The sequence below is a fragment of the Anolis carolinensis genome, unplaced genomic scaffold (genome assembly GCF_035594765.1).
Source record: "Anolis carolinensis isolate JA03-04 unplaced genomic scaffold, rAnoCar3.1.pri scaffold_9, whole genome shotgun sequence".
Classification (NCBI taxonomy): Eukaryota; Metazoa; Chordata; class Lepidosauria; order Squamata; family Dactyloidae; genus Anolis; species Anolis carolinensis.
In genome coordinates, this window is record NW_026943820.1 from 9,404,712 (window position 1) to 9,418,756 (window position 14,045).

At 39.7% G+C, this 14,045-nt stretch overlaps 1 protein-coding gene across 1 annotated transcript in view; it reads right to left on the bottom strand.

The window, feature by feature from the left end:
- The window catches only part of tox3 (TOX high mobility group box family member 3), a 145,215-nt gene that overhangs the window by 38,890 nt on the left and 92,280 nt on the right, over positions 1 to 14,045 (bottom strand). The window contains exon 2 of the mRNA XM_062961567.1: positions 6,181 to 6,246. Within this exon, the coding sequence (XP_062817637.1) occupies positions 6,181 to 6,246 (66 nt within the window). The remainder of the gene's footprint in view (positions 1 to 6,180; positions 6,247 to 14,045) is intronic.

Genomic DNA, 14,045 nt, shown 5'->3' on the forward strand with positions numbered 1-14,045 from the left:
GTAAAGAAGGGATTATGGAAAAAATGATTTTGAAGGTATTTGGAGAAAATTTCTAGAAAAATTATTGGAAAAAGAAGACGGGAATTTACCTCCAAATGAAGAATTGAACTTTTGATGGGACTACAGAAGAAGAGATGGCTCTGGAGAAGGGGAGCACAGGGGTGAATGTAAATAAAAGAGGGGGAGAATATGTATATTTAAGTGTAACTTTTTCTCAAATAATAATAATAATTTTTTAAAAGAAATATATGGTATACAAGGCAGTCCTCAGGTTATGAACAAAATAGGTTCTGTAGGTTTGTTCTTAAATTGAATTTGTATGTAAGTTAGAATGGGTACATTTTTTAAATGTAACCAGCCAAATTAGCTTTGGATAGCATAAGGAAGGGTGTTTGTTTTGCTATCTGTGCCCCTGTTCAGAAGATTTCACCTCACTTGGAAACAAGGATTGGTGATAAAGCTTCAGTGGAGACATCTTTTTCTCGTGATAGCTCTCCATGAGTGAATTTCCCTTCCAACGGATAGATTCCTCTCACTTCCAGTTGTCATACCCCCATTTTTAACTGGGAGTCATAATCAAGTTATATGTTTGTAATTTGAAGACTACCAGGATATCAAAATGTATGTACGTGTGTGTGTATGTATTAGGCTTGTGCATTTCAGCTGAACCTAGATCTGTTTCTATTATTTGGGAGGGAGAAAGTTTCTGTTTTCGTGTGCCTCCTGAAAACGGGTGGACAGCCAAATAGTCGTTTTCGGCCCACAGCTGAAAAATGCTGCTAGATCTGGCCCATTGGCAGCAATGGAAGGGGGGGGTTCATCAGCTTCCCTTCCCATCATTTTCAGGATTATTGGGATGAAAATGGCCACACTTGGAGGACACATCTACCACTGCTGGTCCACCAAGCTTCATAACGTTTGGGTCATCCCCTGATTTTTAGGAATTTTTTTCTTTTTAGAAATAATATCTCCTTTTAAAGATTCTCAAAAAATGCCCTCCACTGGTCCCGTCCTCCAGCAGCAGCGGCAGGGCACCATTTTTTCCTGCCAAATATCAAAGATGATTATTAATTGAAATTAAGATGGCAGAGAGATTGCAAAATTTAGGATTGGTAGAGGAAGGCTGGTAGAACTTGGGTTGGTGCTACTGTATAGAAGGGAAGTAGTTGCACCCAGCAACCTCATGTTGCATTTCGGGTGAAAAAACATGGCGACCATGTCCATGCCATTATGGCCATCTGGCCAGGCCGAAGAAGCCGAAGACAAATGGCCAAAATGAATCTGTGCACAAGTCTCATATATATATGGGCCCCTGATGGCATAGTGTGTTAAAGCACTGAGCTGCTGAACTTGCGGACCAAAAGGTCCCAGGTTCAAATCCCAGGAGCGGAATGAGCACCCACTGTTAGCCCCAGCTCCTTCCAACCTAGCAGTTTGAAAACATGCAAATGTGAGTAGATCAATAGGGACCACTCTGGCGGGAAGGTAATGGCGCTCCATGCAGTCATGCCAGCCACATGACCTTGGAGGTGTTTATGGACAACACCGGCTCTTTGGCTTAGAAATGGAGATGAGCACCAACCCCCAGAGTCAGACATGACTGGACTTAAAGTCAGGGGAAAACCTTTACCCTAATATATATATATATATATATATACACGTCTCTTTCTCATATGAAGCAGTTCATGTTCTATGACTCCCTTTTTATTGCAAAAAATAGACCAAAGTGGCAGCTGGATATGACACAAAATCACTTCTGGTACACCCAAATATAACGGTACAACTCATAGAGAGTTTTTGAGGGACTGAAAACTATTCCCAGAAGAAAATTCAGAGGAAAAAATGTGCATCACATTAAAGTTGCAATGGGCAACTGTGGACCTTCTCTTTGTTTTGGACTATGACTCCTATAATCCCTCACCACCAGTTGTATTATTTAGAGCTGATGAGAGCCGTAGGCAAAATGAAATAAACCATCTAGCAGGCTGAATTAAAGCCAATGTGTTGTCAGGAACATCATGGTGCTTCTCGTTTTGTTTGTTTATATAAAACCTACATATTTTTTCCTGCCAAGATGAAAGATTGGGGTTCAGGAAAACAGCAAAGGGACTGTCCCTCTTTGAGTTATTTACATTATCTAAAAAGAACGACTTAATGCCAGTTAATTTTAAAATGATATGTTCGGTGAAAGATCTCATTAAGTGCTGGAAATTGTCATCCTTCAAACTGTTAATGATGATATAAATTAATAACCGCTTGAGAGAAAATGGAAACTGAAACACAAGAAAAGGGAGGGGGAGATCCTTCACTTGCATATAAAACCTGTCAGCTGTCATTATTGGTCTCACACCAGAAATGACGAGGTAACAGACAGTTAACAGTCTGTAGGAACAACATGGTCTTCAGAGACAGCGAGGGAGACCGATTGTGACTTAATTCCGGCTTTGGAAGCATTGTCCTTCATTATAAAGATATTTATGGATGCTTTATAAATGAAAATAAGAGAGGGGGGCATTTTTATACTGGGGAGAGCGAGGGTCCGCCAACACGAAAAAGGATGGATTGGCCATGGAAGGCGGATGGCTAATGAACATAACCCTATGGCTACATTTGCAGTTAAGTTTGGCACTAATGTGGTCTAGTAACAGATGCAATGGTAATTTGCGACTCATTTGCTACCCCATTACTGCTTAATGAAATCTAACATATCACATTAACAATATGGATAAACACTCATTCCTGATATGTGGCATTTGGCTGTTTTCATTACCACAGTAATTAACACTTGAAATATTATTTCAATAAATATTTAAGGTGCTCCCGGAATGAAATAAAATAGAAACCAGGTCACCGCCACACTATCGCACAGAGAAAGGCGTTGTACGTAACCAAAAAGCTTGACATGTCAATTTCTCAACTCGGATGGTCTTCTCATGCTAATCGCACAATAACCACCACAGGGCTTTGTTTCCAAATAGGTTTTCCCATTTGAGATGTCCACACACAAAACACCGAGGTTCACTTGTAATTGTGCTGGGTAATTGAATTTACCTGGAGGGGAGTAATTGCAAACTTAGGCTCAACCTGCAGTGCAAATATTAACACTCCGTTGTCTCCTACTCCTTTGGTGTAATTAAAGCCACTAGTATAAGCTTTAAGCATGATATCAAGGAGATGGCAGGTTTAATTTTGAGAAGGGAAGCTTTCCATTCAAAAGAATAACAGCAAATCTCTCCCGCTTTCAAGGCACGTTCGACAAAATTATACGATACTGCAGCATGTTCTCCAGAAGCAATATTTATCATGGTCGTAATATCTCCTTACAAGCATTTTGGTTGCAGTGGAAAATTGTTTCGCAAATGCCAATGGGTGTTTTTCAGAGAAAGGAGAAGAAAGAGAAGAACTGGGTGCCTCTGACTATATCTCATGGGATGATTGCTGAAAGTAATGCATGGATAAGTGGATAAAATGAATGTCGCCTTAATGGGGAGGGAGGACCTCGTGGTGAAATAGTCTTATTGCAAATCATTGGGACTATTCACATCCGAAGGAGTGCCTGCAATGTCACATAATTTGACAGTATGGAAAGCTACCGTTACAGCCAGAAAAATGTAATGTTTTTAAAAAGGGTGATGCTACCAATCGTAATTTTAAGTACTATTAACTTTCCATACCAAAAAAAAAAAAAAGCGCCCTCACCCCACCGACACTCAACAAAAAGCGTGTGTGTGGTTAAATGCCATCTGCACCGAAATGTTCAAAACATTTGTTCCTTTTGATAAAAATGCAAATCTGGAGAGCTGTTGTATCAACATATAACAGCCAATGTCTGACACGGTGAATTATCACAGCTGGAATTAAATTGTCTTTGAACAGCTGCTGGCAGTGGAGCTTTCATCAATGTTTGATTCAAATAGAGGAATGAAATTCTACAGAATGAAACATCATGTTGTCATTACAGATGGGGGCTTGTGTTCATTATCAGAACTAACACTGAAGCAAGTGCCAAGCAATCTTCCCTTATCTAAGCCGTCTTGTTGGGAGGAGGGAAGAAAGACAGGGAGGGAAAAAAAAGAGAGAAAAAAAAAGGCAGCCATATTTTTTTCCTAAGAAACCCTGCTAAAAATACTATACAGAATACATCCAGAATCACTATATATGTTTTTCCAATTAATTTTTCCACCTACAGTTTTTATACCTTACGAGGGAAGCATGCATTAAAGAAAAAATGATGGATCTGACTTGAAAAGGTGAGTATTGTCGACGTTTTGATTAATCTTACAACACTGGTGTGCACGCTGTTCACTTTAAGTCGGATAACTATTCCCTACCAGAGACATCCTTGTTCGTAATGTTTGTTTTATATGATTTTATTTGTTTTATGACTTGCTTTATTGTTGATTGATTTGTTTTATTGTTGTGTTTTATATTGTCTGTTTTGCCTGGGCTTGGCCCCATGCAAGCAGCCCTGAGTCCCCTTGGGGAGATGGGACGGGGTATAAAAATAAAATTATTATTAAAGGTAAAAGTTTCCCCCTGACGTTAAGTCCAGTCATGTCTGACTCTGGGGGTTGGTGCTCATCTCCATTTCTAAGCTGAAGAGCCAGCGTTGTCCATAGACACCTCCAAGGCCATGTGGCCACTGGCATGACTGCATGGAGTGCCGTTACCTTCCCACTGGAGCGGTACCTATTGATCTACTCACATTGGCATGTTTTCAAACTGCTAGGTTGGCAGGAGCTGGAGCTAACAGCGGCCGCTCACACCGTTCCTGGGGTTTGAACCTGGGACCTTTCGGTCTCCAGCTCAGTGCTTTAACGCACTTCGCCACCGGGGCTCCTAATTATTATTATTATTATTATTATTATTATTATTATTATTATTATTATTATTATATTATGACACAGCAAACAAGATAGATATGCTGGATTTCGTATCACAAAATCACAAGTCGAACACTTCCCAAGTGTCTAGGACTGTGTGATGTATTTTCGGATGATGCGTGCAGATCCCAGTAAGATGGCCTTTTGCAGTTGGCAGATTGTGATTTTGTCAATGTCTATTGTTTCCAAATGCCGGCTGAGATCTTTTGGCACGGCACCCAATGTGCCGATCACCACTGGGACCATCTGCACTGGTTTCTGCCAGAGTCTTTGAAGTTCAATCTTGAGGTCCTGATAGCGACTCATTATTATTATTATTATTATTATTATTATTATTATTATTATTATTATTTATTAATGTAAACACAACAAGGAGAAAGGGGGAAGCAGGCTAATCATGGGGCAATGCCACAAATACTCTTTTGCTGTCACTTGGAAGGAATTTTTGCTTTGGCCAAGAAAGCAGCTCATTCCAGAAGGGATGTCACTACCATTATAGTGATGTCCCTTAACTGGTTGTCATGGGTTGGAAGTGTTGGGAGGAAGAACAAATCACTGTAAGAATAACCACAGCGAGCCCATGGTTGTCACACCCTTGTTACTATCCCCAAGCCTTTCCCAGCTAGAGGCCAAATTCATCACCTCTGTGACCCAGTCGAACTCCATCAATTCAATGGTAATGTTTTCCTTTTTCACTCCTCTCTCTTTCGAGCCTGAAGTTGGACACTCTCGGCTAAGAGCCTTCCCAGAAAACAAACGACACCACCTACTGTGCTGCCTCTCCTTTGTTTTCCTAATACAGTTAAGAACCCAAATTAAAAATAAAATGTTTGTATCCATGACCATAATTAGCGCATTAGCTTATAATGACTGCAACTCTGTTTGGTTTAAAGATGTGCACCTACTGCGCCTTTCATTTGTTTCCTTCTGCTTACATTTCCCCCTCTTTTGCTCTGTTTTTCCCTCCTGCCTTTCTTTTCTTCTCCACTCTTGCTCACTCTCATGTGTGTGTGTGTGTGTGTGTGTGTGTGTGTGTGTGTGTGTGTGTGTATAAGATTTGTTTCTGTTGACATGCTATGTAAGTAACAGCCTTGCGGACAGCTAAATTGACTGGTAATGGAGAGCTGTCAGGTTATTTTCTCTCTCATTAAAGTCTTTATTTTGTGCTCCATAAAACACACACAAAATTCAAGCACTTTGCCCATCATCCATTGAAAGTCTGTAAAAATTATCAAAGCAAACAGGAAAATTGGAATACAGATGGAGAAAAGGGAGAGAGAAGACACCCAACACCTACCTCATTTGCTGCAAGAAAGGCATTATTTGCCTCTGCCATGTTCATGTAGTTATTGTTGTTGCCAAACTGAAAAGAGAGAAAAAAATACATATGCGTATTTACTTTTCCATATATACCAAAACAAAAAGAGCAAGTCTGGAATACATCAAAGATTTTTTCAAATACAAAATTGTAATTTGTAATAGCCTTAATAGAAATCGATAGCTCCCCATACCCAAAAGAGAATTTTTTTGTGTGTCAGGAGCAACCGGAGTTGCTTCTGGAGTGAGAGAATTGGCTGTCTGCAAGGACGTTACCCAGGAGACACCCGGATGTTTTTGATGTTTTTACCATCCTTGTGGGAGGCTTCTCTCATGTCCCCGCATGGAGCTGGAGCTGATAGAGGGAGCTCATCTGCACTCTCCCCGGGTGGGATTCGAACCTGGCAGCCTTCAGGTCAGCAACCCAACCTTCAAGTCACAAGGCTTTTATCCCCTAGGCCACTGGAGGCTCCAAAAGAGAAATGATACAAAACCAGATTTAATACATCTGCTGCAGTTAGGTAGCTATCTAATAAAACTGCTACTTGCCAAGTACTCCTTATAGGTCCAAATGGACCAGTGCGCCATTCATATTTCAGAAATATGTATCCTATGTAGAAATATGCATCCTACGCATTGCATCCTATTAGATCCCCAAAATCTGGAGGAAAGCAAGAGTCATAGCCATCTTGAAACCAAGCAAAGACCGTAATGACCCAAAAAAGCTATAGACCAATTTCCTTGTTGTGTCACCTTTACAAAGTTGTGGAGAGATTTATTTTCCATAGAATTATAGAAAAAATAGCAGTTACGATGAAATATAGAAAGTTTATAGTAATGATTTAGGAAATTGGTCCATATAGTCCAATATCTTCAATTCTCCAGAATTTCAGATGGAAAATTTTCCCAACTCTAACTAAAAATTCCTATCCAGGTACTAACCAGGATCCCATCCACTGTACAGAATGTGGACCTTCTTACCACCAAATCAATTTGAGCCAATCTCATCTGACTCTGGAAAGTAAACATGCATGCAGCCCACTCACACTAAAGAATTATCATAGTATAATTTCTCACTTTATCGACGTGGTAGGATTTAGAGGTTAAAATCCCAGGGCCCTGTAGTTGAGAAATTCTCCAGAGTTATTACTATGATTATGATTATGATTTATTTACTTTTATCACACTTTTCTCCCACATATGGGACTCAAAGCAGCATACTTAAACAAGTCCAGCAATAACATTTTTGGCCAGCATGGATCTGGAAAACCATAACCGGGCTGTGGCGCAGGCGGGAGAGCAAGCCAGCTGCAACCTGCTGCAATGAATCACCAGCTGCAATGAATCACTCTGACCAGGAGGTCATGAGTTCGAGGCCCGCTCGGAGCCTATATTTGTTTGTCTTTGTTCTATGTTAAAAGGCATTGAATGTTTGCCTATAAGTGTAATGTGATCCGCCCTGAGTCCCCTTCAGGGTGAGAAGGGCGGAATATAAATGCTGTAAATAAATAAATAACCGGGGCCGGGCTGTGGCGCAGGCTGTTGAGCAGCTGCAATAAATCACTCTGACCATGAAGTCATGAATTCGAGGCCAGCCCGTGGCGGGGTGACCACCCATCAATTAAAAAATAAAAAAAAAATAGCCCCTGCTCGTTGCTGACCTAGTAACCCGAAAGATAGTTACATCTATCAAGTAGGAAATAAGGTAACACTTATAAAAGTGGGGAGGCAAGTTTAACTAATTTACGACCTGGAATGAGGAAGTGCCGTCAGAGTGGATGATGAAGCAGCTGCTCCCCCCCTGTGGCCAGAATCGAACATCCCCTCAGGAGAAGGTTAAATTGCCTCTGAGTCTGTCTGTCTCGGTCTTTGTTTGATGTGTTTATGAGCATTGAATGTTTGCTCTACGTGTGTATAATGTGATCTGCCCTGAGTCCCCTTCAGGGTGAGAAGGGCAAAATATAAATACTGCAAATAAATAAATAACATAACATAACATAACATAACATAACATACTTCCTTACAGATTATTTTTAAAATAACTTTAAAAGCAAAGTTTTGGGGTAAACAGGAGCACATGGACATGGTTAAGGAAGCCTATATATATTTGAAATCTTAAAACCAGTTTCTTCTAAATGAATAGGTTTTTGAGAAGTGCCATGTTTCTTGGATAGTCACAGCTAGGATCAAGACAGGATGCTAACAGGCTATGGGTAGTACTTTTTCAAGATAAAAATGGAGCTCATGAAGATATCTATCTATTGATCGATCGATCAATCGTGCCCCTGGGAATTGATACCACATGTCATGGAGATCATCAAAGCTGTGAAGTGGCCCTCCAAAAGGAATACAACCACTTATAATATAGATTACAAAACTCTATCCAAATTAACAAGTATAACCAACTACAGTTATTTCCATTTTATGTGAATTAAGACTTATTTTGTTTAACCTTGCCAAATACCTATCGAAAAATCACCTATAGACTTAAAATTTGGAGAGTCACCACACATCTACAAGCAAAGAGAAGGCATACCCACTAGGTAGGTAAAGGTAAAGGTTTCCCCTGACGTTAAGTCCAGTCATGTCTGACTCTGGGGGTTGGTGCTCATCTCCATTTCTAAGCCAAAGAGCCGGTGTTGTCCGTAGACACCTCCAAGGTCATGTGGCCGGCATGACTGCATGGAGCGCCGTTACCTTCCCACTAGATCCATACAGAATTCCTTTCACCAAAGCAATCTTTCTCTCTGTGAAAAAGCAAGTCTCTGTTCCTATGGCACTTATACTCCTTTCCTCTGACCCAGCAAATACAATCATGCTTCAGTATTGAAAAGTGTTCCTTAAATCACTAATGGGAATGAATGATAAGGAGAAAACATGCTCGTTCAAGAAATAAAAGCTGGAGATGCCTTTTTAAATCCTTCCCCACATCCCACCAATCTCTCTCCCACACAAAATTTTGACCAGCTCAATTTGGAGCAAATTGTAAGATATCAAAACAAACTAAAACACAGTTATATAAATACATCTATGTATTTGTTTCAGAGTAATATTGGCATTTGTTTCCAAGAAGAGAACAGACTGATGTACAACTCTCTTGACAGACATCAAAAATAAGCCTGGAAGTTTCAAAGAAATCCAGCAAATACAATTCCAATTTTATGAGTTCCTGTATTGAACAAGGTTGTCAGCCTTGTTGCAGTATTATTAATTACTTTGATTCACACTAGCATCTTAAAACAACATTTATGGCATATGAATCATTAAAATTTCTTGGAGGCATCATTAAATTGGAAACATAGGAAAATGTTTTACACTGAGAGACAGAATGCTGGTCTACCTAACTCAATAGCAGCTATACGAAATGTTACTGCCACAAACAATAAATCACACAATCAAACTAATGGGGATTATAGTCCAATGATATCTGTTAAGACACAACTTGTCCAACTTTAGTCTTCCTGGACTAGTCATAGGATCTAAATAAGACATGGCCAACTTCTGAGGGTCTAGAGCAGTGGTTCTCAACTTGTGGGTCCCAGATATTTTGGTCTTCAACTCCCAGAAATCCTAACAGCTGGTAACAGCTGGCTAGGATTTCTGGGAGTTGTAGGCCAAAACATCTAGGAACCCACAGATTGAGAACCATTGATCTAGGGTCAATTTTTGCTCTTCCCCAGATGTGATGGGGAAGGGCAAAAGAATTCAATACCACTATTCATTCCACTGAAAATGGCAAATACCTATTTATGGCAAAACAACAACCCTAAATAGAAAGTGGCTGGTTCCTTCAAGGATTAAGGAAAGTGCCATAGTTTTAAAAGGCTATCTTGACTATTGGGGATGTTTTTTTGTTTGGGGAAGAGAGAGAAAAGACTGAGCGCTACACTTGGGTGTCTATACTTTGCCCACTACTGACTGAAAATAAGAAGCCTTACTCAATGCTATCTAGACCCAAACCTTGAACCTTTTGCATGAAAGCGAATACTAGTAGTTATCTTTGATTCCATGGGTCAATTGTGCATTTTGCTATGAATTAACTATTTTCCAGAAAGTTTGGAACATTTGCTAAGAGTAGAACAGCATTTCTGATAAAGGAATCACTGCACAACTGCTTACTTGACTCCTCCTACCGTGTTTCCCCGAAAATAAGACAGTGTCTTATATTAATTTTTGCTCCCAAAGATGCTCTAGGTCTTATTTTCAGGGGATGTCTTATTTTTCCATGAAGAAGAATTCACATTTATTGCTGAACAAAAAATGAACATTTATTATATACTGTCATCACAAACCAGCATAACCAGACAAACTGTGAATCCTATCAAGAATTTCTTGTTACTACCAATATTTCCATGTACAACACTTTATGGTACGTACATTTACCGATCCTGCATGCTCTGGTGTTCTGTTCGGCAGGCATGCTTCCAAACAAAAACTTTGCTAGGTCTTACTTTCAGGGGAGGCCTTATATTCAGCAATTCAGCAAAATATCTACTAGGTCTTATTTTCTGCGGATGTCTTATTTTAGGGGAAACAGGGTAGTAGAAGCAGAGATAACTTTCTAAGGTTCTGGAAGACAATAGGAAACTGCTATGCATGCTTATCCTTTGTAAAAAGGCATCATCACCATCATGGGGAGAATTATGCTTTATGTACCTCCAGTTTAATATTCTAAATTAGAACATATAGGCAGAAGACCACTGGTAAGAAAATATGCTATCATGAGACCAAAGGATCATGGAATTAATTATATATACATTTTTAAGGTTTTTATAATGTATTTTAACAATGTTATTAATGGCTCTGTATTAATTCCATGTAGTCATGCCAGCCACATGACCTTGGAGGTGTATATGGACAATGCTGGCTCTTTGGCTTAGAAATGGAGATGAGCACCAACCCCCAGAGTCGGACACGACTGGACTTAACGTCAGGGGAAACCTTATGTATTGTTCTGTTTTTATGATTGCACTTTTGGGCATTAAATTTTGCCAATTTTTGTAAGCCGCCCTGAGTCCCCCCGGGTGAGAAGGGCGGAGTATAAATGTTGTAAATAAAATAAATAAATAAAAGGATAACTAGTGGCTTCTGTGTTAGTAGCAATCAGTACCCCAATGGAGCAAGCCAAGGTGCTGAAACCTATCCCCTAATAATTTAGATACCTTGGATAGCTCCTTATTACAGCCTACATAATCAAAATTTTCAAGTCTAACAAATAAGTACACATATGCATTTTTCAATCCAGAGGTCTCATCCTGAGATACATCAACCTTGACTTGAGAACCAAAGGACAGGGTCCAGATCCTGTGATCTGGGAACCCTATGCTCCTATTAGATTCCATTACATCTCCAAATGGCGTTTGCAGTTCATGCTAGATGCTATTGATCTGGTCTAGTGCTGGTTCTTATTCTGTCTTTCTACCACAATAATTCTATGCATTTCCAGCTGAAAGAATAAACCGAAACATCCTCAAACCCAATCATTTGTTGCAAAGGTCCATTGTGTCTTGGGTTATATCTACAGAGATTTATATTTCAAAAATAAATAACAGAAAAGATATAAAATGTCACCACTGCATTCAATTTTTCAAAGCACCTACTCCACACATTCACAGTAATTTATTCTGTCCCTCAAATCAAGATTTCATGGTGACTTTTTGCACACAGTCTTATTACTCATTACTCATTCAAGAGCTGCAAAACTGACACGATAGACTTTTTCGTGTCACTGAACCGAGAACAAAGTAGGATTTACATGAGAAACACTAATGGTTCTTAAAAGAGCTGTTCTCTCAAACACTACCCAAAAAAAACCTTTAAAAAAGAAATAAAAAGATAACTTAAATGGAAAAGGCATCAGCATATGGCATGTATGTGCCAAAAATCTACAGTAGTGCAGAAAAAGTACAGAACATGATGGTTGATAACCATTTTCCCTGCAAAAATATCCAACTGAAGATGGGAAGAATGCAGCCATGTTGCAAAGTTGTGAGTGTGAAGTAAACAATGTAGGAGAACTAAACAACATACTTTACTTATTTACACTTGTTTATTAATATACTTATATCCTGTGCTATGTTATCAACTGAGAACAATGACCAAATATACTCAAGTATAAGTCCACAAATTTTAGTCAAAAATTGGGTTGACTTATCCATGGGTCAATGAAATTATTGTATCTTACCTCTTATCAAAAAGGGAACCATTCCCTTCTTTGAGTAGAGTGATAAAAGACATGAGCTTAGTCCATCCTGGAATAATCTAAAAGAAATACTGACAATGTCTATTGTCTCCACCATGGCATCATTGCTGGAATTTTTCATTTCTAGGCAAGGAAATGATGGTAGTGGTCATGGATGGTGGTGGCCCTGAAATGACCCTGGAACTTTCCCCTCTCTGCAGAATTTTGGGGGTCAAAAATTATCATTTCGACCCCCAAGACTGCCCTCGAGTTAAACGTGAAATAAACTTATACACACACACACACACAAACACACACACATATATATATGGTATACAATATGGCCTCCTTATTCCTAGATTTGATATCCAGTTTCATATCACCATGCTCTGAAAATATATCCTCCCCATGAGTTTGTGAGCCTCTCTAGATTTACCAGTATGGTCCTACGGCATGTTTCTGCTCTAAGTATTGTCAAAATATAGGTTTCACTATTTGTCCATGGTTTCAGGTATCCACGTGGGGTCTTGGAACATATCTCCCATGGATATGAGGGACATAATATAAAACAAATTTCAACAGCTAAAAAAAAGAAAATAAAATAAATCTAAATTATGTATAATGTCAGCCAAATAGAACTCAAATACAGAGACAACATCATAACATAATAAAGTCAGTCAAATCTGACAAGAAAGACAATTTAGGACCTCATTACATGGAGGTCCTTAAGCTGGGGGACAGCGGGGGCATACGTGGGGTAGCAGGGTGAATACATCAGGCAGAGGATAAACCATCGGACAGCACCCCGCATTGCTGCCTTAGCATCACATATGGAAACCTGTCTGTGCCCGGCTTGATCATATATTGTCCTTGGCTTACTCCATGGGAACACTGGAGAGGGATGCCTCTTACCACATTGCCAAGATGCAGGATGCATGGGGCCGGGACAGAGGCCTTCCAGAAGTAGCCCTACATCATGTAATGGGCTCCAGTAGGCTCCGTCCTGGCTGCATCTCAGCAGTGTCCTAGGATGGGGATTTTTACCAATGTGATGAGGTCCTTAGATTTAAAAGTCAGCACTCTAAAGCCAAAACAAAGTGAAAGCAGGAGTAAGATGGGTTGTTGGTGCAAACCACTTGTTGGGAATCATCCTGGACTACTCAAGTCTAGATGTATGGAGTTAGATTGAGGGAATCCTTTCCCTGTTTCCAAAGCATGCCTAGACTGTGCTTCACTCTATCCTGTTTACATCACATCCCTTACTTTGAAGTTAGTAGAAATGTGAATCTCCAGGGACACTAACTTTTATGGCCCCAATAAACTGGACCATGAGGTTGGAACCATTTTGGTTCTCTCTTCTCCCTTTGTTCTTCTAGCTAACAGGAAGCATCTTGCTGTCTCCCCTGGAAAGATGTAACTATTTAGATGTTTGTTATTTTTCCTTAAAAACCAGTCTAGAGTAAACTAGACAGCTCCCAAGCCTTTCTATCTACAGTGGAATTCTTTTTACCTGAATAAATGTTTTTTGAACTTTTACTGAGACTCTGCACTCCATTGCCATCCTAAGTTGAAAGGCTTCTCTTTGCTCGCCCCATGTAAGTAACTATTGCATTTGAAAGCTTTTGCTTTTGCTACTCTGCTGCATTTTGGTGGAATCTCCCCCA